Here is a 21927-nt window from a genome sequence, read left to right as displayed (position 1 = left end):
TGTGTGTGTGTGTATATATACATATACATGTATGTATATGTACATACGTATCTGTATGGACGTGTGTATGTATATATGTGTACACATGTCTGTATATAAGGAGCCCTGGTGGCACAGTGGTTAAGAGCCCAGCTGCTAACCAAAAGGTTGGCAGTTTGACTCCACCAGTACTTCTTGGAAACCCTATGGGACAGTTCTCTTCTGTCCTCTAGGGTCGCTATGAGTTGGAGTAGACTCAATGGCTTGGGATTTAGTTTGGTTTTTGGTATGTATATATGTATGTGTGTGTGTATATATATATATACATGCATGGCTGAATATCACTTTGAGGACTAAGGTGCTCCTGACCTAAGCCATGGTGTTTCCAGTCGCCTTATATGCATGCGAAAGCTGGACAGTGAGTAAGGAAGACTGAAGAAGAATTGATGCCTTTGAATTATGGTGTTGACAAAGAATATTGAACATACCATGGACTGCCAGAACAGCAAATAAATCAGTCTTAGAAGAAGTATAGCCAGAGTGCTCCTTGGAAGTGAGGATGGTGAGATTTGGTCTCATGTACTTTGGACATGTTATCAGGAAGGACCAGTTCCTGGAGAAGGACGGCACACTTGGTAAAGTGGAAGGTCAGCGAAAAAGAGGAAGACTCTCAATGAGATGGATTAACAGTGGCTTCAACAACGGGCTCAGACATAGAAACGATTGTGAGGGTGGCACAGGATTGGGCAGTGTTTCGTTCTGTTGTACACAGGGTCACTATACATCAGAAACAACTCCACGGAACCTAACCACAACAAGAAGAGTGTGTGTGTGTGTGTGTGTGTCTGTGTGTCTGTGTGTCTGTGTGTGTCTGTGTGTGTGTGTCTGTGTGTGTCTGTGTGTGTCTGTGTGTGTCTGTGTGTGTGTGTGTGTGTGTGTAGCTGGCTGGGGTGGCCAGGATAGGCCCCTCAGAGGAGAGACGTTAGGCCGCCTACCACTCAGTGAGCTGTGGAAAGGCATTTCAAGCAGAGGGAACAGCAGATGCAAAGGCCCTGAGGTGGGAACAGGGGTGGAGGGTGCACACAAATTGCCCAGGATCTTGTTAAAATGCAGTCTGACTCCGTCGGTCTTGGGTGGGCCTGCCATTTGATGTCTCTAACCAGCTCCAGCTGGGGCTGAGGCTGCTGGTCCTCGGGCCGTGCCAAGTAGTGAGGGTGGAGAATCTCTGAGTGGTGTCCAGGTGCCAACCCCAGTGAGTGCTGTTCCCACAAACGCTGTCAGTGAGCATGGACTCACTGGCCGGCACAGCTGGGATAAGGGTCCTGCCTCACTGTGACTGCGGATATATGCTCACATGGGAACTTTCCTCGAAGGCACACGGTAGGCACTCGGCTGGGGTGGGCCGCAGTGCCGGGGCCTCAGGAGGGTCCTGGGGGTCGCAGAGCCTTGTTCTTCCTGCCCGATGCCGTGTACCTTGCCCCCGCAGGTCCCAGGAGCTGCACCTGCGACCTGAAGGCCACTCGTACCTGCCGGAGCTGGGCAAGCCGGAGCTGGAGTTCATCGAGAGCAAGCGCCCGCGCCTCGAGCTGCTACCTGAGCCCCTGCCACGGCCCTCGGCCCTGCTGGCCACAGCCCAGCCCGGCGGCTCCGAGGACCTGGCCAAGGTAAGTCTCGTCCTCCTGCCTGAGGGCTCTGCTGCCAAGGGGGCAGGTAGGAGGGTAGGAGCCAGCAGGCCAGGCTGAGGGACATTTTGGGCAAAGGCTGGAGGTGGGACCAAGGGCGGGGTAGCCAGAGGTGGGTTTAGGAGTGAGATGGCTCTGCCATTGGCCAGGGGGTTTGGCCTGGCCCTGGGGAGCCACCCCTCCTCCTGAGTGGGGCTTGAGGGGTGGTGGGAGCCCACCACAGCTTATCTCGGGGGTCTGCTGGTGGGCCTGGGCAGGAATTCACCCATGGTAGTGGGATGCGCAAGCACACGTCTTCTTCTGGAACCCTCTCTTGGTGGCCTAGTCTGACTTGACTGGTCAGCCCTGGATTCTGTGGTCTGGGAGAGCGGACAGCGCCCTGGGGGTCTCCCTGCACTCAGAGACGCTCAGCCTGGGTGACGCTGAGGCTTCCGTCCGTCTCCACATTCCCTCGCTTGTCCTGCCTGGGCCTGGGGCTTCCTGGGCCGAAGGGTCCAGGCCAGGGAGGGAGGTGGGGTCCTCTTGTCTGCCTGCTGCCTGGTGGGCTGAATGGTGGAATTTCAGGCAGAGGCAGGCCTTTATTGGGGGTGGGGGCAGCACAGGAGAGCGGTTCCCAGGGTGGTGAGGAACATGCTGACAACGTCACGTTAATTGAGCATTTACTGTGTGCCAGGTATTGTGCCAGGCACCACCAGTGTTACTCCCTCGTACCTTCCCAGGTCAGCAAGGTCAGAGCTGTGATCCCCTTTTTAGAGAGGGGTCTTCAGGCTGAATTGGTGGGAGGCACCCACCCACATCAGAGAGCTGGGAGGTGTAGGACACGGGTCCGGGCCCAGGTGACTACGCCACAGCCCACCCGATCACAGGGCACTGCCCACGCTGGTCTCCCAGGTGCCACCCTCTTCCCATGCCCGTGATGCCGCCATGAGCACCTTGGCCGGCTGCCTCCTCTCTGGAGCTCTGTGGGACTGTGGAGGGCGGGGGAGCGGTACTCAGCCTCCCCTGGGGTGGTTCCCCTTGGAGTGGGTCTTGGATGGGTGCCAGGGAAAGGGGCGCGGGGCGCGCTGAGGCTGTTTCCTCCTCTTCACTGATACCCCGACGCCTGGTTCTCACGTGCCCCAGTTTGCCATCACAGCCCAGAGAAGGGGCGTCTCTGCTGCCCCAGCCCGCCCTCCGTGGCTGCTTTTCACCTAGGGGCTCGGGAGTCTCAGGCTCCTCGGAGGGGCTCCCTGACCCCTGTTAACCCCTGTCACCCCTGCTCATTTCTCTGCCTGGTCAGCTTGTTCCCTCCTTGGTGGGGCTCCCTCTCCTGGGGACACCCTCTGCTCCATGGGGTCTGTCTCTCTGTCTTTGTCTCCGTGTCTCTCTTTGCCTGAGGGGGGTGTGTTTTGTGCCTCCCCCTCTGTCTCTGTCTGTCTCCTGTTGTCTCTGTTTCTCTGTCTCTCTCTTTGTCTTTCTCTGCCTCTGTGCTTCTGCTGCTTTCTCTGTTTGTCTCCCGCTTTGTGTCAGCCTCTCTCTTCCTGGACCTGGTGAGGGAAGCCAGGGCCCAGAGCTGGGGCCTGGCTGGATGACTGCTGTAATTGCTTCAGGCTGTCTAAGAGCATTTGGAAAGTTTGAGCAAATTCTGGGCAGGGGAGGAAGCCAGGGGAGAAGCACAACTCTGAGAGTGTTCAGATGTGTTTTCCATCTGCTTCATGGAATTCAGCTGGATGCACGAGACAGTAATTTGATGGGTCCTTGTAACAGAGCTTGCTCCAGCCCTTTTGCCCAGCCACGGTGGCTCTGTGGGGTGGATGAATGTGTGACAGGGACCCCGTTTCTGCCGTGGGGGCCCCTACAGCTTGGCTGTCTGCTTCGCCTGCTGCTGAGAGTAAGGACTGAGGTCCAGCCCCTCCCCTCCTGCACATGCTGAGCCAGTGGCTCCATGACTTCATGGCTGGGTGACCTTGGGCACATCATTGAGCTGTTCTGGGCCTCAGTATTCTCATCTGTAAAATGGGAATAACAGTATTCTTACTTCCCCAGGTAGTTGCAAAGATCACATGAGTTAAGATTTATGCATTGTTTAGAGCAGAGGTTGGCAAACTATAGTCTCAGGCCAAATCCGGTCCCCAACCTGTTTTTGTAAATAAAGTTTTATCAGAACACAACCCTGCCCATTCGTTTATGTATTGTCTGTGCCTGATTCTGTGCTATAGTGGCAGAGACCGTCTGGCCAGCAAAACCTGAAATATATTTGCCATCTGGTGCTTTGTAGACAAAATTTGCCAACCACTGGACATAGGACTCTGGGTTCTCAGTTTTTTCATCTGTAAAATGGAAATGAAATAGCAACCTTCCCCCTACACCCGTAGGGCGGTGTGAGGACCCGGTGATGGCGTGTGGAATGCTAAGGGCTGGGATGGGCTGAGCGATGAGTGGTGGTACCTGGCTTAACTTCCACGGTGTACCTGGTGGAGGGTGCCCTAGGAGAGCAAGGAGGGCCACGTGGGGTGGGTGGGGCTTTGGGGTATTTTCTACCTTTTCGAGGGAATTCTGGGTGTAGGGGCCTGGGAGTCCAGACTTCGGCTCTTCCCACGTGTCAGGTGTGGACAGCGAGGCCAGGACGCAAACCCACTGTGAGCCCGAAATCCTCAGCCCTGTCCAGGCCTTGGCAGGGATCTGTGGGGTTGGGGCAGAGACCCTGGGCATGGGAGGGTAGACGTAAGATGGTTTGGCCCCCAGTCATCCTGAGTGCGGGCTGAGGTGGGGGGCACTTGGCAGGCCTCGGGGCTGCAGTTGTCCCAGGGAATAATGTGTCCTGTGTCCTGTGGGTGGCAGCTGCTGTGGGGGCAGGGAGGCGGCGGCCTGGCACTCCTCCCGGGCCGCCTCCACCAGCAGCTGCCGGCTTGGCCCTGACGGATGGCACCACGCGGGGGCTTGGGTTACGCGCACGCTGCCAGGCCTGGAGCCCGGGTGTTGGGGTAGGACAGTCACAGCCAGTGCTTGCTGAACGCTTACGGTGTGCCAGGCTCTGAGCCGAGCACTTTGCACGTTCTAACTCTAATCCTGGGAGGTGGGAACTGTTACTGTCCCCATTGTACGGGTGAGGGAGCTGAGGCAGGGAGCGGGTGAGTGTTCTGCTTGCAGGCCCAGGGCCGGGAGGTGGCGGGGATTTGAACCCAGGCAGCCAAGCTCCAGAAGTGGGCACTTCTGCTCCTCCCCGCACACAGGCAGCACTGCCGGATGCCCAGCAGCTTTGTTTGGGGGAGGAAAGAGGCAGTGAGTCACTGACTTGAGGGTTCCCTTGTTTAACACATTTTTCAAAAACAACTATTACACAAAGAGTAACCCTCAGTGAAGGAAAAATCAGAAGACGACTCGTAAGTAAAAAGAAGAAAGTGAGAACACCTCCCCTTTCTGCTCAGATAACCACTGTTAACATCCATGTTTCCCGTTCTCATAGTTTTTCTGTGTGTTTGTGTATGCACGCGTACTTTTACAAAAGCGGGTTGTGTTGTATATGTTGTTGTTATTGGGTGCTGGCGAGTCAATTCTGACTCAGAGCAGCCCCCTGTGACAAAGGAGAACTGCCTCATAGGGTTTCTAGGCTGTAACCTTTACAGACGCAGATCACCAGGTCTGTCTTCTGCGGAGCTGCTGGGTGGGTTTGAACCGCCAGCCTTTTAGGTTACCAGCTAAGCGCCTTACTGTTGCACCACGAGGCCTCCTTGTGGTGTATATAACTCAACCTACTCAGTGCCGTTGAATTAATTCATGTTGACCTTATAGGACAGAGTAGAACCTGCCCCATAGGGTTTCCAAGGAGCAGCTGGTGGATTTGAACTGCCAGCCTTTAGGTTAGCAGGCGAGCTCTTAACCACTGCTCCACTAGGGCTCCTATATATAGTGCTGTGTGTAGTGTTTCTTAATTGGCTTGTTGGGATTGGGCATGGTGAATAAATGTTTATGGAGGGCCTGCTGAGGGCCAGGCCCACGGAGACAGAGGTTGTGGGATCCTGGATCCTGTTGCTGGGGAGTTTGATCTGGTGGGGAGGACATAGATGAGGTAGGAGGAGTAAGAAAGACGTGTGCTAATGGGGAAAGGGAGGGAGGAGGGCGTCCTGCCTTGAGGGGAGGTTGGGAAAACTTTCATGTAAGAGGAGGCGTTTGAACTGAACCTGGAAGGATGTAAAGGATTTTGATCTTCGGAGAATGGGCTGAAGGGCTGGGAAGGGTGCACCCAGCAGGAGGGCCAGTGCCGGCAAAGGCAGGGAGGTAGGACAGGAGCATGACGTCTGATGTGCTGGGGGCCTGAAGTCAGGGTCTGAAACGGGGGCTGTATTTGAAGGGGGTTGCTGGCTGGGGCGCCCCCTTTACTGACCCCACACCTGCTTTCTCTCTGTCACAGGACCGTAGCCTGACGGGCAAACTGGAGCCGGTGTCCCCGCCCAGCCCCCCGCACACTGACCCTGAGCTGGAGCTAGTCCCTCCGAGGCTCTCCAAGGAGGAGCTGATCCAGAACATGGACCGCGTGGACCGCGAGATCACCATGGTGGAGCAGCAGATCTCCAAGCTGAAGAAGAAACAGGTGCGGGCAGGTGAATGGGTGGGGAATGGGGACTTAGAGCCTCTGATCCAACAGCAGCGAGGACGGTGAAGGTAAGTAACACCGATAACAGTAGTAGCAAACACGTGTGAGCACTTCTCATGTGCTAGCTCATTTTTATGCCCTTTACATTTATTAGACAAGAACACTGTATGGAGCAGCACCGTCCAGTATACCTGTAATGGTTCCAGGCCCCGTTTCCCCTTTGTGTGTGAAGCAAGTCCTGGGAAGATACCCTGTCAGAAGCCCGGTGTCCTGGAAGTCTGAGCCCCAGGTTCCTAGAAACATCCAGATTGCCTGCCTGGGCCACCTTTTTTCCCCAGATTTGGCCCAAATTGACCTTTTCCTACCAGCGTCCCTGCCCAGATGCCTCTTCCCACCTGTTCCCATGGCTCCCTCCTTGGAATCATCCAAGCTTCCAGTCAAATGTTCCCTTCCCCAGAGAGCCCCTCCGTGGATCTTTAAACATCCTTTAGCCATATTCTGTCCCAAGAAACAAACCCATTGCTGTTGAGTCGATTCTGACTCACAGTGATTCTATAGAACAGAGTAGAACTGCCCCATAGGGTTTCCAAGGCTGTAAATCTTTACAGAAGCAGACTGCCACATCTTTATTCCACGGAATGGCTGGTGGCCTCGAACCACCAACCTTTTGGTTAGCAGCCAAATGCTTTAACCACTGCGCCACCGTGGCTCCTTTATGTTCTTTCCCACACACACACACAAAAACAAACAAACAACCATATCTGTTGCTGTCGAGTCCATTCCGAATCACAGCGACCCTGTAGGCCAGGGCAGAACCTGCCCATAGGGTTTCCAAGGAGCAGCTGGTGGATTTGAACTGCCGACCTTTTGGTTGTCAGCCAAGATCTTAAACCACTGCGCCACCAGGACCCCGTGTACCTCAAATCTAGCCAAATGCAGCTGGCTGCCTGTTTTTGTAAATAAAGTTTTATTGGAACATAGCCACACCCACTCCTTTCTATATCACCTATGGCTGCTTTCCCCCTCTACCAGCCTGGTGGCCTGCTGAGGTGAAAATACTTACCCTCTGAGCCTTTACAGAGAAAGTTTGCCGACCGCTGGTCTGTGTCGTTCCCATGCTTCAGTGACTTCCTCACCTGAATCACTGTGCATCCTGCTTTGTGACGGAGTGGTCTTCTCCCTGTTAGGATAGAAAGCAGGGCCTGTTTCCTGTTAACTGTGGTGCTCCTAGCACAGTGCCTACACATAGTAGGTGCTCATTAAAACTGCTAACTGTGGTGCATCTAGGCTACTGAAGGACTCGGGGTCCCACCTGGCCCCTCCACACAAGAGCTGTGGGCTCTGTGTGGGATCAGGGGCCCACTGTGACTGCTGTGAGTGGTGAAGGCTGTGAGAGAGGGCTTCCTGGAAGAGGAGCTGCGTGTGTTGGGTTGAAGGATGTACAGGGAAGGAGGGCATCGATCCCAAGGGGACCATCAGGCTGTCACTAGCAGCTGGGATTTCAGGGACAGTCCAGCAGCTGGGCCTGGTCGTTGAGTCCAGACCAGCTGACCCAGACCTCATGGGGCTGTTGGCGGGTTTCCAAGATGGTGGCCCAGGCACTGGGGCAAGTGGCCGAGCCGTGGGGAGGCCCCCAGGGTGTCAGTGCCGTTTCCTCCTACAGGCCTGGCTGTGGGGCAGAGCTGAGCTATAGGTCATGTGCTCATGTTTGTGGCTGGGGCCGGAAGCCAGGTGGCTCAGGGGCAGCCCTCGATTGGACACTTTGTATTTTATTTTATTTTTTTCAACTCCACTTTGGCATTTTTTTTTAAAAAAGTGAAATTGATATACAAGTTTAACCATTTTAAAGTGGACATTTCAGTGGCATTTAGTACATCTACAGTGTTGTGCAAATGTCACCTCTACCTAGTTCCAGGACATTCTCATCACACCAAAAAGAAACCTCGTGCCCATTAGCAGTTACCTCCCACGCAACATCCCCCCGTCTGCCCCGGCACCCCGTCCCCTGGCATCCACCAGTCTGTCTTCTGTCTCTGTGGATTTGCCTGTCCTGGACATTTCATATCAATAGAATCCTACAAGATGCAGCCTTTTCTGACGGATCTCTTTCACATAGCATCTTGTTTTCGAGGTTTTCCATGTTGTGCCATCGGTCAGTACTTCATTCCTTTTATGGCCCAATGATACTCCTGTATGGACGTACCACATTTTCTTCATCCACTCGTTGGTTAATGGACACTGGGTTGTTTCTCCCTTTTGGCTACTGTGAACAGTGCTGCTGTGAGCATTTGTCTACAGGTTTTAGTTTGAGTTATCTGTTTTCAATTCTTTGGGTGTATACGTGGGAGTGGAATTGCTGGGTCATGGGATAGTTCCATATTTAACTGTTTGAGGACCTGCCACATTGTCTTCCATGGCAGTGGCATCATTTTCCATCCCCCCCAGTAATGGATGAGGGTTCTGATCTCTCTACAGTCTCACCAACATTTTCCGTTTCTTTGATCATAGCCTTCCTAGTGGGTGTGAAGTGCTGTCTCATTGTGGTTTTGCTTTGTATCAGATACCATTTTTTTATCAAGCCCCTGCTGTGAGGCAGGATTTTTCTTGCATTATCTCCTTTTTTTTTTTTAAATAATAATATTTTATTGTGTTTTCGGTGAAGGTTTACACATCAGATTAGGCTCCCATTCAACAATTTCTACACAAGTTGTTCAGTGACCTCGGTTACATTCTTAGCAACGCATGAACATTGTCATTATATTCGTTCTGGTTGTTCCATTTCCATTAGCCTAGTTTCCCTGCCCCCTTACTTTCTGATCTTTGTTTTAAAGTAACTGACCATTTGGTCTCATATAGGTGATTTTTTTAAAGGAGCACAGTACTTACAGGTGATATTCTTTATTTTTTTATTGTGCTTTAAGTGAAAGTTTACAATTCAAGTTAGTTTCTCATACAAAAATTTATACACGCATTGTTATGTGACCCTAGTTGCTCTGTCTATACTGTGACAGCACATTTCTCCTTTCCACCCCGGATTTCCCGTGTCCATTCAACCAGCTCCTGACCCTCTCTGCCTTCTCATCTCGCCTCCGGACAGGAGCTGCCCATTTAGTCTCATGTATCTACTTGAGCTAAGAAGCACATTCTTCGCGAGTATCATATTATGTCTCATAGTCCAGTCTAATCTTGGTCTGAAGAGTTGGCCTCGGGAATGGTTTTAGTTCTCGACTAACAGAAGGCCCAGGGGCCTTGTCGTCTGGGTCCCTCCAGTCTCAGTGAGACCATTAAGTCTGGTCTTTTTACTAGAATTTGAGTTCTGCACTGTACTTTTCTCCTGCTCCATCCGGGACTCTCTGTTGTGTTCCCTGTCAGGGCGGTCACTGGTGGTAGCTGGGTACCATCTAGTTCTTCTGGTCTCAGGCTGATGTAGTCTCTGGTTTATGTGGGCCTTTCTGTCTCTTGGGCTAATATTTTCCTTGTGCCTTTAGTATTATTCATTCTCCTTTGCTCTGGATGGGTTGGAATAGTCTTTATTTTTTTAGCCAACCTGTTACTTAGCTACAGCATGACCACAGGGTTTAGTTTCAGTTCAAGGTTTGTAGAGTACCTCAGGGCAATAGTCTTGGGGAGTCCTCCAGTCCCAGTCAGTCCAGTAGATCTGTATTTTTTTAGGAATTTGAGGTTCTGTTTCACATATTTTCTTCTATCAGGGTCCATCTGTTGTTGCCCTGGTCAAAACGGTCAGTCGTGATAGCTGGGCACCATCTAGTTCTTCTGATCTAAGGGTCGATGAGGCCCATGCATTATCTCCTTTACTCCTCAAAGCACCCTTATGTGGTAGGCACTGTTACTCCCCCAGTTTCACAGAGGAAGACATTGGGGCTCAGAGAGGTACAGTGACTTGCCAAAGGCCACACAGCTGTTGAATAACGGCTTGAATGAGGACCCTGGGTAGTGCAAGTAGTTTGTGATTGGCTGCTGAAACAAAGTTACCTAGTGGCTTTACAGAAGAAAGGCCTGGTAACCTGCTTCTGTAAAGATTACAGCCCAGAAGGACCCACGGACAGTTCTGCTCTGCACGTGGAGTCACTGTGGTTTGGAATCGACTTGATAGCAGCGGGTTTTTTTTTTTTTTTTTTTTTTCTTTCAGAGTTTGGCATTTCCGTCTTAGCTGACCATGTGTTCTATGTAATATTTTTCTCCGGTGCCTGAGGGAGGGCCACCTTCACTGTTGGTGGAGACTTTGCCCTCTGCACACCCTTTCTGGCTGTGTGCTTCTTCCATTTCTCTGGCTTCACTTGATGTGCACTTTTAGGGGTTTGCAGTGTTTTGCCAAGGAGCCCTGGTAGTGCAGTGGTTAAGCACTTGGCTACTAACTGAAAGGTTGACGGTTTGAACTCACCCAGCAGCTATGTGAGAGGAGGACCTAGAAATCTGCTCTTGTAAAGATTACAGCCTAGGGAACCTTGTAGGGTGGTGCTACTCTGTCATACAGGGTCGCTGTGAGTCAGAATCTACTTGAGGGCAACAGCATTTTGCCTGGTGCTAACTGTCCTTCCAAAAGCCCCCACCAGGGGTCTCTGTGGGATCGTGGCAGCTTGGCTAAACCAGCCCGGCTTTTCCTAGGCCTAGGCAACAGGATTGGCTCTAAAACCAGCCAACCATTTGTGACAGCAGAAGCCAGGACTCTGGATTTTCTGGCTCTTTCTAGATTGCCCTCCTCTGGGTGTCTTTCTCAGTTCATAATGATCTGCTCCTTGGTCACGTGCAGGCCACGTTAGCATTACAGGCAGAGAGCAGTGTTCCAGTCTCACTCGTGATGTCCTATCAGGGTGCTGATTTGGACATTGATTGGCCTCTGTGACTTTTGGCCAGGATCTTAACCTCTCTGGTCTTCAGTTTCCCTCTTGGGCGTAAAATATTCAGTACCACTAAGGAATGTCCTTTTTGAAAGTGTTTGGAGGAAGAGTCCAGTGTGAAGAGCACAGGTAGACAGTGAGGGTAAAATAATGAGAAGCTGGTTCCTGAGTGCTCACATGTACCCAGCACTGAGTGCTCTGTGTGCACTAGCTCATTTTATCCTCCACCAGCTCTGCAGGGTAGGGACTTTAATTGTCCCCATTTTCCAGATGTGGAAAGCAAGGCTCAGAGAAGTTCAGCAACTTCCTGTAGACAAAGTAGGTTTCTAATATTGGCAGTTTGACCCCCGAGTCTACACTGTCAGTCCTGACAATGACGACGATACTTGTAGTAATAATAATGGCTGGCTTTTAGTGGCCCCTGCTCTGCTATGCCTGGGTTAACTCATTGAATCCTCACCACCACACTAAGACGGAGGCACGATGATTGGCTCCATTTCACAGAGGAGGAAACTGAGGCACAGAGAGGTTAAGCTGCACGCTCACCTAGCTGGAAAGTCACAGAAGTGGGATTTGAACCTGAGAAGGATGGCACCAGAGCCTGGAGGCTGGAGTCAGCCCCTGAGCTGAGCCCTTCCTCAAGGGAGTGGGGGCTGTTCCAGGGCACGGGGTCCCCGGGGCTGACTCAGAGGAAATGGTTAGTAGCCTGACTTCCTGTACGAGGCCACCAGGCTGGGCCGCAAGGGGGCCACCCGCTGCAGCCGGGGAGGTTGCATCTCCTCCTTCCGCCCGCCCGCTGCGCTTACTGCTCATGCTCTCTCCATTTCCCACAGCAACAGCTGGAGGAGGAGGCCGCCAAGCCACCCGAGCCTGAGAAGCCCGTGTCGCCGCCGCCCATCGAGTCGAAACATCGCAGCCTGGTACAGATCATCTATGACGAAAACCGGGTATGCCTGCTGGTCCCACCCGGCCCCACTGGGTCCCCACCCCCCCACTGGTTAGCCACCTTCTCCTGTGGGTGTCACCTTGAAGGCTGTGGTTCCCGTTCTGGGCCTCAGTGTTCCCATCTGCAAAATGGGCCCACAGCACCTCTCCTGCCCCGAGACCGGTTTGTGAGTGGCTTGGGGAGGGGTGGCTGGCAGAGACCATCCTGGTGTGGCTGCTGGGCACAGAGCTGCTGAGCCTGGGGACTGGTATGGACCGAGCCCTGGCCTGTGGGGTGTATTGGGCCCTAGGAGAGCATGGGGGGCCAGCTGATCAGCTTGAGGATGGGGCAGTCATTTCAGGCACTTGCTTAGAAGAAAGTCCCGTAACGCAGAAGATGAAGATATTATCATCAGTAATGTTAAATGAGCAGATCCCCCCACCAGGTGGTGGGCCAGGACTTTTACATAGTAGTGCTAGGAGGGCAGGTAGGGCAGTTGTTTCTGTTTCACACATGGAAACTGAGTGAAACTGAGGCCCAGAGAGGTTAAGTTCACAGCGTGGAAGGGCTGGGCCTGGGATTTGAACTGGTGGCTGTCCGACTCCAGGGCCTGGTTCTTTAGCCCCAGCCTCCATTGACACTTGGCCCAGAAGCGCCCTTGAATGGTTGAAACACAGGGTCTGGAGCAGGCTGGGGGCCCCAGGGGATCCTGGGGGGGCAGCTGCTGGGTGTCGGGAGGGGACTTGGTATTGGAGGAGGGGCTCGGCCTGCCCCAAGGTGGAACCTGGTGTCTGTCTGGTGGGGTCCCAATGAGGCGGCTGCGAGCTCGACTCCATGATTTCAAGTCGACTTTTCCAAATGGGCTGGGGATCTGTGGGTACTGGGTCCCCTCCCTTATTTCATGGATGAGGAAACTGAGCCGAGAGCGAAGCATGACAGATGGGGGGACCTCCCCTCTCTGCCTTGACTCCTCTGTTCTCCCCTCCTGCCTCGGGTGCTGGGGCCACCTTCCTGCTGTCTCTGCCGTGGAGTCTGCCCCTGGCCAGCTCAGTGCCAGAGTCAGATTGAGAGGTGCAGCCGGTGTCCCTGGGGCCTGGAGGACGCTCTGGTGACTATGGGAGGAGCCCCAGGCAGGGAACTTCCGGGTCGGCTGGTGCGGCTACCCCTTCGCCTCTGGAAGCAGTAATATGATACAGGATGAACCCAAATGGCTGGGACCCAGGAGGTGTGTGCTCAGCTTTGCAGGGTGGGACAGCCAGACCCACGCGCCCTGTCCCCATCCTGAGCAACACTGGTAGCAGTGGGAATGATGGGAGAACCCCTGTCCACCCCAGACTTGAAGCATAGAGGGCTCAGGAGTCGCACCTCAGTCTCTTCCTGGCTCTGTGACCTTGAGCAGTTGACGTAACCTGCTGTGACTCTCGTTCCTCACCTGCTGAGCGACGGTAATTACGGCACCTAGCTTGTACGGGCGGCGGCATTAGGAGTTCGTCACACAGTGCCTTGAGGACAGCGCCTGGCCGAGCAAGCCTCAGCTGCCGCTGCTGCTGTCATCGTTGTTCTTTTCTTCTTGTTCACCTTTTCGTGAGTTCATGTAATCCTCGCCAGACCTGTATGAAATAGGTAGTGTTGTTATCTCCATTTCACTCGTGAAGAAATTGAGGCCCAGGGAGAGAAGGTGACCTGCCTGAGACTGTACAGCACGTGAGCTTTGAGGCTGGGTCCTGGAACCAAGATTGAGCTGTGCCAGGAGCCTTTGGTGGAGAGGAGAAGGGCAGGCCTCCTGGGAGGCTCACCCTAGTCGGCACCTCTCTCGGTCCATCCTCCCTGATCCTGGGGTGGAGATCAGGCACGGTTCTCTCCAGCAGCTATGGAGGCAGTGGGAACCTTGCTTAGGATGTCGCTGCAGTGCCCTGGACTCTCTCACTGCAGGCTCAGCCTGTTGGTGTTCAGCAGGCTGGGGTCCCAGCCCCCGCCAGCCAGGTGGCCTCAAAGGCATGGGTCTTTAGTGCCCCTTGAGGGAAGCTCATTCCTCCTTCCCCCAGCAGTTGGCTCCCATTTCCTTGGGGTTCATGTGAACAGTAATGTGAGGGTCCCCGTCCCTACCACCAGGTTCTCCAAGGGCACTGTGGTTGCAGATGTGACTGCTCTGCGGCTCCTGGGCCTCCTCAGTCCCATAGTACACTTAAGACAGCCTCCTCGTGGTTCTCACCTCGGGTGGTCTCCCTGCGAGTATTGCCAGCTCCACCTATCAGACCACCAGTTTTTGGCAGCTTCTGGGGAAGTAAAGGAGTGGGAGCTTGGGTTCCCGTCCAGCCTGTGCCCTGATGAGCCATGTGACTTAAAGCCAGTTCTTCAGATGCTCTGGGCCCCTGGCTGCTTTGTCGAGGTTGTGGAGTTGATATGGCCGAACTGGTGGCTTGAGGGGCTTTGTAAACTGTAAAAAGCTGTCTTAGGAAGGATCTGGTAGTTCAGGACTCTTGGATACAAGAGACAAAAGCTCAGCTCAAACTGGTTGAGTCTAAAGAAGAATTTATCCCGCCTAGTAATGAAAAGTTGGTGTTAGCTTGCTGCAAGTATGGGTGGATCCAGGTGCTCAAATGAAGATGTCTGGAAGCTCTCTCTCCTCTCTCTTTGTTTTCTTGGTACCGGTGTCATTCTCAGGCACCTGCCTCACCTCCTGCCTGCTGGGCTCCTGGGTCAGATGAGAAACCCCTCTTTCCCAGTTGTCTCGGCAGCAGTCCCAGAGTTGACTCTCGTTGGCTGGTTGCTTCTCACGTGCTCATTCCTGAGCCAATGCCAAGGCCAGAGGGTTTGTTTGACTACACTGATTGGTCATACCTGGGTCTTGGGTGTACCCCTTTGGTCTAGGGTAGAGTCAGCCACAGCCCTACTCCCTACCGCTCACCTCCAGGGACGAGAGTAGAGGAGGGACTTCCCCCTATGGGAGATCAGAGGCAGGGGAGAGGCTGAAGCCATGCCAGTGTCCTCCCCCTCCCTGACAGGACATGGCCCTCTCTCACCCAATGCCTCACCCTGGGCCTTTATGCCCATTATGCCTCATTTATCCCAGTGGTGGCCTGATGTTTATGGGAGGGCTGGCCCCACTCACTTTCAGAGGAGGAAACTGAGGCCCCTGAGGCCTTACAGCTAGCACGTGGTGGAACTGGGACTCAAACCCAGCTCCTGCCAGTCTAAGAGCAGGCCCTGCCTGGTAACTATAGGTGCGCTGAGGCACCTACTCGTACTGTTTGTTCATTCATTCATTCTCATTCATTCAACTGTATTGAGCCCCTGCTGTGAGCCTGTCTCTCTTACAGGCACTGGGATGCAGCGGTGACCTTGGCACCAGCCCACGCCTAATGCCTCTGGTGGGGGAACATAACGACATCCACAAGTCACCATGTGTAGATATATCCTTGCTCTGAGGAATTTTGCACCTTGTCCATTGGCCCTCTGTCCCCTTTCTCTCTTGTTTACCCCTCCCTCTGGCCCGCCCCACGGGCCTCCCTGCTCACCCTCAAGCACCCATGGTGCTGCGGCCTCAGGGCCTTTGCAGTGCCTTTCCCTCTGCCTGGAACGCCTTTCCCGACACGCGCACCCCGACATGCGCGTGGCTCTGTCTCACCGCCTCCGAGTTTTTGCTCAAATGCCCCCTTTACAGCGAGGCCTGACTGGACCCTGTAGTCAGTCCTGAGAACCTTCACCCTGTTTTCCTAACTTTATCTTCTCCTCAGTCCCCACAGGAGATGAGATACGTGGTACTTACTCTGTTCACTGTGAGTGGCAGCTGCCTGAGGGCAGGGTTCTGTTGCTGTCACTCCTGACCATGCGCAGCTCCTAGAACCCTGCTTGGCACAGAGCTGGCGCTCATTAAATATTTGTTGAATGGCTGTGTGGCAGGAAGGGAGGCGAGATGAGGCACCTGTGGCCAGTTCTTCCTTATGGCCCTGGTTTTTGGGATGTGGGGACTGTCCCCCTGGCCACGGTGGGGGTTAGCAGGGACCCTCTGCCAGAGCCAAACCTATGAGGTTGGGAGGCCAGGTGGGCAGGAGGTCCCCCACGCACGCCTGGCATTGACAGGAGGAGCCAGGGCTTACTGCCCCTTGAGGGATCAGTAGGATGAAATTTTCATCGCCATAAGTCAGAATCGACTCGACGGCAGTGGGTTTGGTTTTTTTGTTGTGGTGGTTTTATTTTTTTGTCTTTCCTTCCCTGCTGCTTTCTCTGAGCGGCAGAGCACCAGGGTCTGTCTGTAAACATCTCCCCGCCGGGCAGGGCTGGCCTGGCTCTCCTGCATCGGGCGACCGCTGGCTCATCATTCACGCGGGGCGTGTCGAGGAGGTGCCTTGTGGGTCAAGCTCTCCATGTGCTGCCTCTGTAGGCGGGTGGGAGGATGCTCACGCGGAAGCAATGGTGGGCTATGGCAAGGGAGTCTTCACTGGGGGTGACGGCACAGACAGAGGCCATGAGAGGGGAGCGTGGGTCCCCATTGATGTTACAGGGTGTGAGGAGGATGTGTGGACATACAGGCATGTGGCTGTGTGCAGCTGTGTGTACCCATGGATGTTAGCATCGGGGGCACGTGTGGTTATCTGCATTTGTATATCTGCATGTGCTTATGTTCTCCTGGGTGTGTGGCATGTATGTCCATGTGTGTATGTACACCCTCTCCTCACTTTTCGACATGGTTAGGTTCCAAAGACCAGGTTGTCATGCAAAATCAGTGTTATGCAAAAACGAAGGATGATCACATCAGATCACAAAATGGAGGATGGCTACATCATTACATAACTGCAGGCTTACATCATTATGTAACAGCCAAGTTACATCATTGCAGGGCTGCCAGATTACATCATTACATAAGTGCCAAACCACCGAGAATCACGGCCTGGCCAAGTTGACATATAACCTCAACCATCGAGGCCAACTTTAGTCTCACCTCACACCTCAGCGTTTATTGCTGCCAGACTTTCGTCGTTATGCGCAAATTAGTCAGGCAGTAGTTTTTTTACTATTGTCATAAACGCGAAACGTCAGATAAAGAGATAGTGGATACGAGCTGGCATGGGGGGCATGTGTGTGGTTATCTGCGTTTGTACATGTGCTTGTGTTCTCCTGGGTATGCATGTGGGTGTGTGGCATGTACGTGGGTGTGTGTGTGGGTGTGTGTTTGTAGTGGATGGGAGCTGGCATGGGGGCACATGTATGGACGCCAGTGTGTCCACACATCTAGGTGTATGTAGGTGGTCCGTGGAGGTGACTCAGGCCTCTGTTACCCTGGGCCCAGCCCCCCGAGCTCTAGCCCTCAGAGGCTGGCTCCCGAGGCCCTGGGGTCCCCTGCAGGAGTACCGTCTCTTGAGTGAGACCCCACCCAACCCCCTGCTCGCCCAGAACAGAAACGGATCTGTCGCTCTGAGCCTCTAGCACGTGTGCTGCTCTCCGCTTCCGTTGGCTTGGGCCCCAGGCTGCTCCTCTGGGAGCTAAGCTGGGTGACCCCCAGCAGATAGCTTCCCTTCTCTGGGCTCCGGCCACTTCTGCGGAACCAGGCCCTCGGACCCTGGCCCACGCCCTGATAGAGCAGAGATCTCGGTCCCCGATGGCTGGGGCACAGTGGGTGCTGGGTCCCCTTGACCTCTACCCCTCTGGCAGCAAATGTCTGCCCAGTTGAAGTCTCCTCCAGTGGGAACATCCCCAGGGTCCTTCTGGCCCTCCCCAAAGAGGTGGGGAGGGGAGGCGGGGGCGTGACAGTTTAGCTTACTGGGTCCCAGCCCCTCCGGCCACATGAGAGGCGTGCTTTGGGCCAGTCACCTGACCCACGCCTCAGCTTCCTCATCTGTCATCGGGGCTGATGACAGAACCCTCTGCATGGGGTTCTTGCAAGATTAAGTACACGGAACACACAGAGCATCCGATGCAGGGTATGGCACACTAGGGTCGGCTATCGTGAGCCGTGGCTGTGTCACTGTTATCAACAGTGTCACCATCAGCCCTTCCATGGCGCTGACCATGTGCCAGACACTGGCTTTAAAGCATTACATGTATCGGCTCGTTTAATTCTTGTAACAGCTGCGTGAGGTGGTGCAATTATTATCCCCATTTTACAGATGAGGAAACTTTAAGGCTCAGGGAGGTGAAGGGACCTGCCCGAGACCACGCAGCTGGTCAGTGGATTTGAACCCAGACCTCTGGCCTCAGAGGCCAGGCTCTTGACCACTGTGCTAGCCTGACTCTCCAATATCAGGGTATCTTTAGACTAGCTATAACAGGGTTCGTCTGGGTAAATTGCATGTACGCCACTTTTGGAAATTGAGTTGTGTCTAGAAGGCCCCACGGGAGCTTGGGGCTTCGAAGGGGAGCCTGTGGAAGGCCTGTTAGGGAGCAAAGAGGTTCTTGTAGCAGGTGTGTGGGTGGAGAGCTGGCTCTGCGGGTCAGGAAGGGGTTCCTCCCCACTCCCTTCTTGAGGGCTCCAGGAAGCGCCCACTCTGGGCACGCGCGTTCCTGAGACAATGACGATGTTGATGAAGATGAAATCCACTCTGATTGATTTGACACAGACTTCTTGAACCAGCACCATATGCCTGGGTCCTGGATCTGAGACCCAGGCCTGGCCGTGCCTGAGAGGGGCTCGGTCTGGAGAAAAGTACCATGTGACACAGCGATTTCCAGTGGCCCAGCTGCTCCAGTGTTGCCTTTCATGTGTTTGGCATCACCCTTTTCTCTAGAAGGGCAGCTGCTGGGTGTCGGGGCTGGTCCCCGCATATTCTCATGATGAACACACAGCAAACTCGTATTCATCCCTCAAAACCCAGCTTATGTAACCCTCCTCTTCCTGTTACAGGAGACAGTGACTTGTGTCTCTGCTTTGTGCCTGCCCCTACACCACATGTACTTTTCTCTGCCTGAGCATATAAATATGCCATTGTTGCTCTTGACCAGCCATCCACTAGCCTGAGCTTAATGCAGGTGGGACTAGGTCTGATTGATCCATGTCTCTCCCTGGTGTCCAGTGCAGTGTGGGTGCTTAGGAAACGGTGGGGAAGCTGCTCTGCCCCCACCCTACCTCACACCCAGCCCTTTGCTTGGCCTGGCTTGGGGGTTCTTCCACTTTTAGGACCCCAGGGCTGATACTTCTCTGCTCAAGGGTACACTGGGCAGAGGTGGTCTTTGGTGACTGTTGGGTGGCAGCTGCCCTCTGCCCCCATCCTGAGCTAGAGGGTGCCCTGGAGGGGACCCAGCCCTTGACTTTCTCCCTTCTTGGAGCCTGGGTGTCAGAAGATGGGCTTCTCCCTCCCATCACCTTTCTGTGCCTCCATTTTCTCATCTGTAAAATGAGGATATGACTTGTATCTCCCTCACATGGTTTCTTTGTGAGCTTTACATTTTGCTAAGACAAGCTGTGTGCCCAATGCCGGGCTCATAGTGAGTGCTCAGCCAATGGCAGCCCTTGTGATGATAGTTAATTCCCCTGATTGTCCGGCCCAAGCCACACTCTGAGGCTGCTGGTCTCGGAGTTTCGGCTCTACACAGGGGCTGAGAGCATGGCTTCTGGCCTCTGGTGGGCTGGGCCCTGGGCTCTAGGCAGAGCTTGTTCTGGGTGCCAGCTTGAGCCCACCTACATACTCTCTCTGTCACCAGGGCTGGGGGGAGGGAGGCTGGTCCCTGTATCCCATGAAGCGCCCTGGGAAGGTCTGGATTTGGGGACCACTGGGGGACAGTTTGAGTTTGACTTGCTTGGCCCATCCCCCCAGCCCCTGCCACATACTGGAAGTTCTCCCCAAGTCCACCGAGTCAGGGGGCATCCAGTCCTTCCTGGGTCACGGGGGAGCTTAACTCTCTTCATGTCTGTTGCTGCATCAGACTCCCATTTTTCAGTGCACGCGGCCCAGACTTCACCAGACCACTTGGCCATCAGTGCCTGAACCTGCCGTACAAAGCCCCCAGTGAAACCCCTTCACGGCCCCTCTGTCTGCCCTCCCCTACCCCCCGACAGCCCCTGACAGGCCCTGGTGGTCCCAGGCTGGGGCCTGCATGGCACAATGCCCCCTTCACAGCGGTACCGGGTGGGTGCTGAGGTTCAGCGGCTGGGCTGGCGGCCAGCAAGCCTCCTGCCACATGGCCCTGCTTTCCTAATAAGTCCCGTTGTGCATGGGGTGGGAGGCGGAGGCCGGGGCAGCCCAGAATCCTAGAAAGGTATCTGAGTGTCTCCCTCCTCCTCCGCCCGCCCTCGCTGGCTGCACCAGCTCTGAGGTAATCGCAGACAACCCACCCAGCTTCCCAGGCGCAGGCTGATAGCACAGGCCTGGCAGTCCCGGCTGCGGGCTGGCGGGAGCTCTGCCCAAACCATCACGCCTGGGGAGCTGGCCCGGGAGCAGGGAGGGGGGCGCCCAGAGCACGCGGCGCGTTTGTTAGACCGAGATTTGGCAGCCCTGCTGGGGTCCGAGGCCCCTGTGTACTCTCCTCAGCCTGGGGAGGGCTTGGAGGGGCCCAGGCCCCCCGGCTGTGACTCCATGAGCCGGGGGTGGGCAGCTGCCTGCCGTTCTGGGAAGCCTCTATTTATAATCTGTTGTGTGTTTTGTTTTGTTTTGGTTTTCTTCCTCTTCTCCCCGTCGTCCTGCAGAAGAAGGCAGAAGCTGCACATCGGATCCTGGAAGGCCTGGGGCCCCAGGTGGAGCTGGTGAGCTGGGGTGCAGAGTGGGGTGCTCTGGGCTGGGGCGGTGCTGGGAAGGTGGGCAGGGGCAGGTGGGTGTGGAGAGAAGGAGGAAGTTGCCTATTGCCTAGAGCTGCCCGGGGTAGCTTGCGTTTGCGGAGGCAGGAAACACAACCTCTGATAAGAGGGGTGGGCAGATAGCAGGGGCGGGTGATGGGGAGCTGGCGGCCTGAGCAGTCCTGGCTGCACCCAACAGCCCTGCCAGCGCGGCTGCAGGAAGCTGCACCGTGTGCAGTCCAGCCCTTTCATTCCAGCAGCATGGAAAGCCCATCCTCTGGGCTCAACTCCCAGATCTGCCCCTCAGTCACCGTGGACCCTGAGCAGGTCTCTTAACCGCTCTGTGCCTCAGTTTGCTCATCTGTGAAATGGGGATGATGGTAACACCTATGCCACTGGGTTGTAGCAAGGATTAACTGTATTGTCTTTGTCACGCACTGAGAACCATGCCTGCTCCACAGTCAGTCCTGCGTGCCAGCAGCTGTTACTGTTGTCACTGTTAACCACTGTCACCTCACCGACCGGGAGACGCCGTGGGAGCGGCAAAGCTGGGGAGCAGACCCCGGCCTCTTCTCTCTCAGGCGGGAGAGAACGGGAGCTCCTAGCTGGTGTCTTTGGAGTCTCTGCCTGGGGGTAGGCGACAGCAGGATATATAAGGAAGTAATGTTTAGAGAGGGCTTAAATGAGGATTTTGTACAGCCTTTGGCCAGAGTGGTAGCTTGACTTCTAATTAGGTTGTTTAAAATTAGGCTCAGTGCTTGCTAACCTGCCAGTCTCATGCCTGATGCTGTGATCCACTGGTGAATCAAAAAGTGACAGTGATGGTTCTAGGTTGTGTGACTTCTGTAAATTGTGTGTGAAATTAAGTTCAGTGCAGCTGGCTGAAGGTACGGAGAGACAGACCACACCGTATTTGTTCTCTGTCTTGCGTCACGTTTGCTTTTACTGTGTTTTCAATGTTAAGTACTAAATTATTTTCATTGAGATGATTTAATTGTTATCAATTAATAATATTTAATAATAACTTTAAATATAATTTTAAATTGACTGTAAACATAAAAAAAAAAAAGCGCCAGCCTCAAGAGAACCAGGGAGAGCCCTGCCTGCCCAGGACGAGGCGGTGACCCACCTGAGCTGTAGTATGCAGGGATATTGCTAACCCGTATGCATACAAGCAGGCTGAAAGTGCCCATGCGGGGAGG

At 54.2% G+C, this 21927-nt stretch overlaps 1 protein-coding gene across 3 annotated transcripts in view; it reads left to right on the top strand.

The window, feature by feature from the left end:
* NCOR2 (nuclear receptor corepressor 2) overlaps positions 1-21927 on the top strand; it is a 133690-nt gene that overhangs the window by 5799 nt on the left and 105964 nt on the right. For all 3 annotated transcript variants that reach the window (XM_004385002.2, XM_004385001.2, XM_004385000.3), the window contains exons 3-6: positions 1466-1643; positions 6052-6231; positions 11927-12040; positions 20639-20695. In XM_004385002.2, coding sequence (XP_004385059.1) covers positions 1466-1643; positions 6052-6231; positions 11927-12040; positions 20639-20695 — 529 coding nt within the window. The remainder of the gene's footprint in view (positions 1-1465; positions 1644-6051; positions 6232-11926; positions 12041-20638; positions 20696-21927) is intronic.

Source organism: Trichechus manatus, unplaced genomic scaffold (genome assembly GCF_000243295.1).
Source record: "Trichechus manatus latirostris isolate Lorelei unplaced genomic scaffold, TriManLat1.0 scaffold00131, whole genome shotgun sequence".
Taxonomy (NCBI): domain Eukaryota; kingdom Metazoa; phylum Chordata; class Mammalia; order Sirenia; family Trichechidae; genus Trichechus; species Trichechus manatus.
The sequence above is the reverse complement of the archived record's forward strand: the minus strand, read 5'-3'. Positions and strand labels throughout refer to the sequence as shown.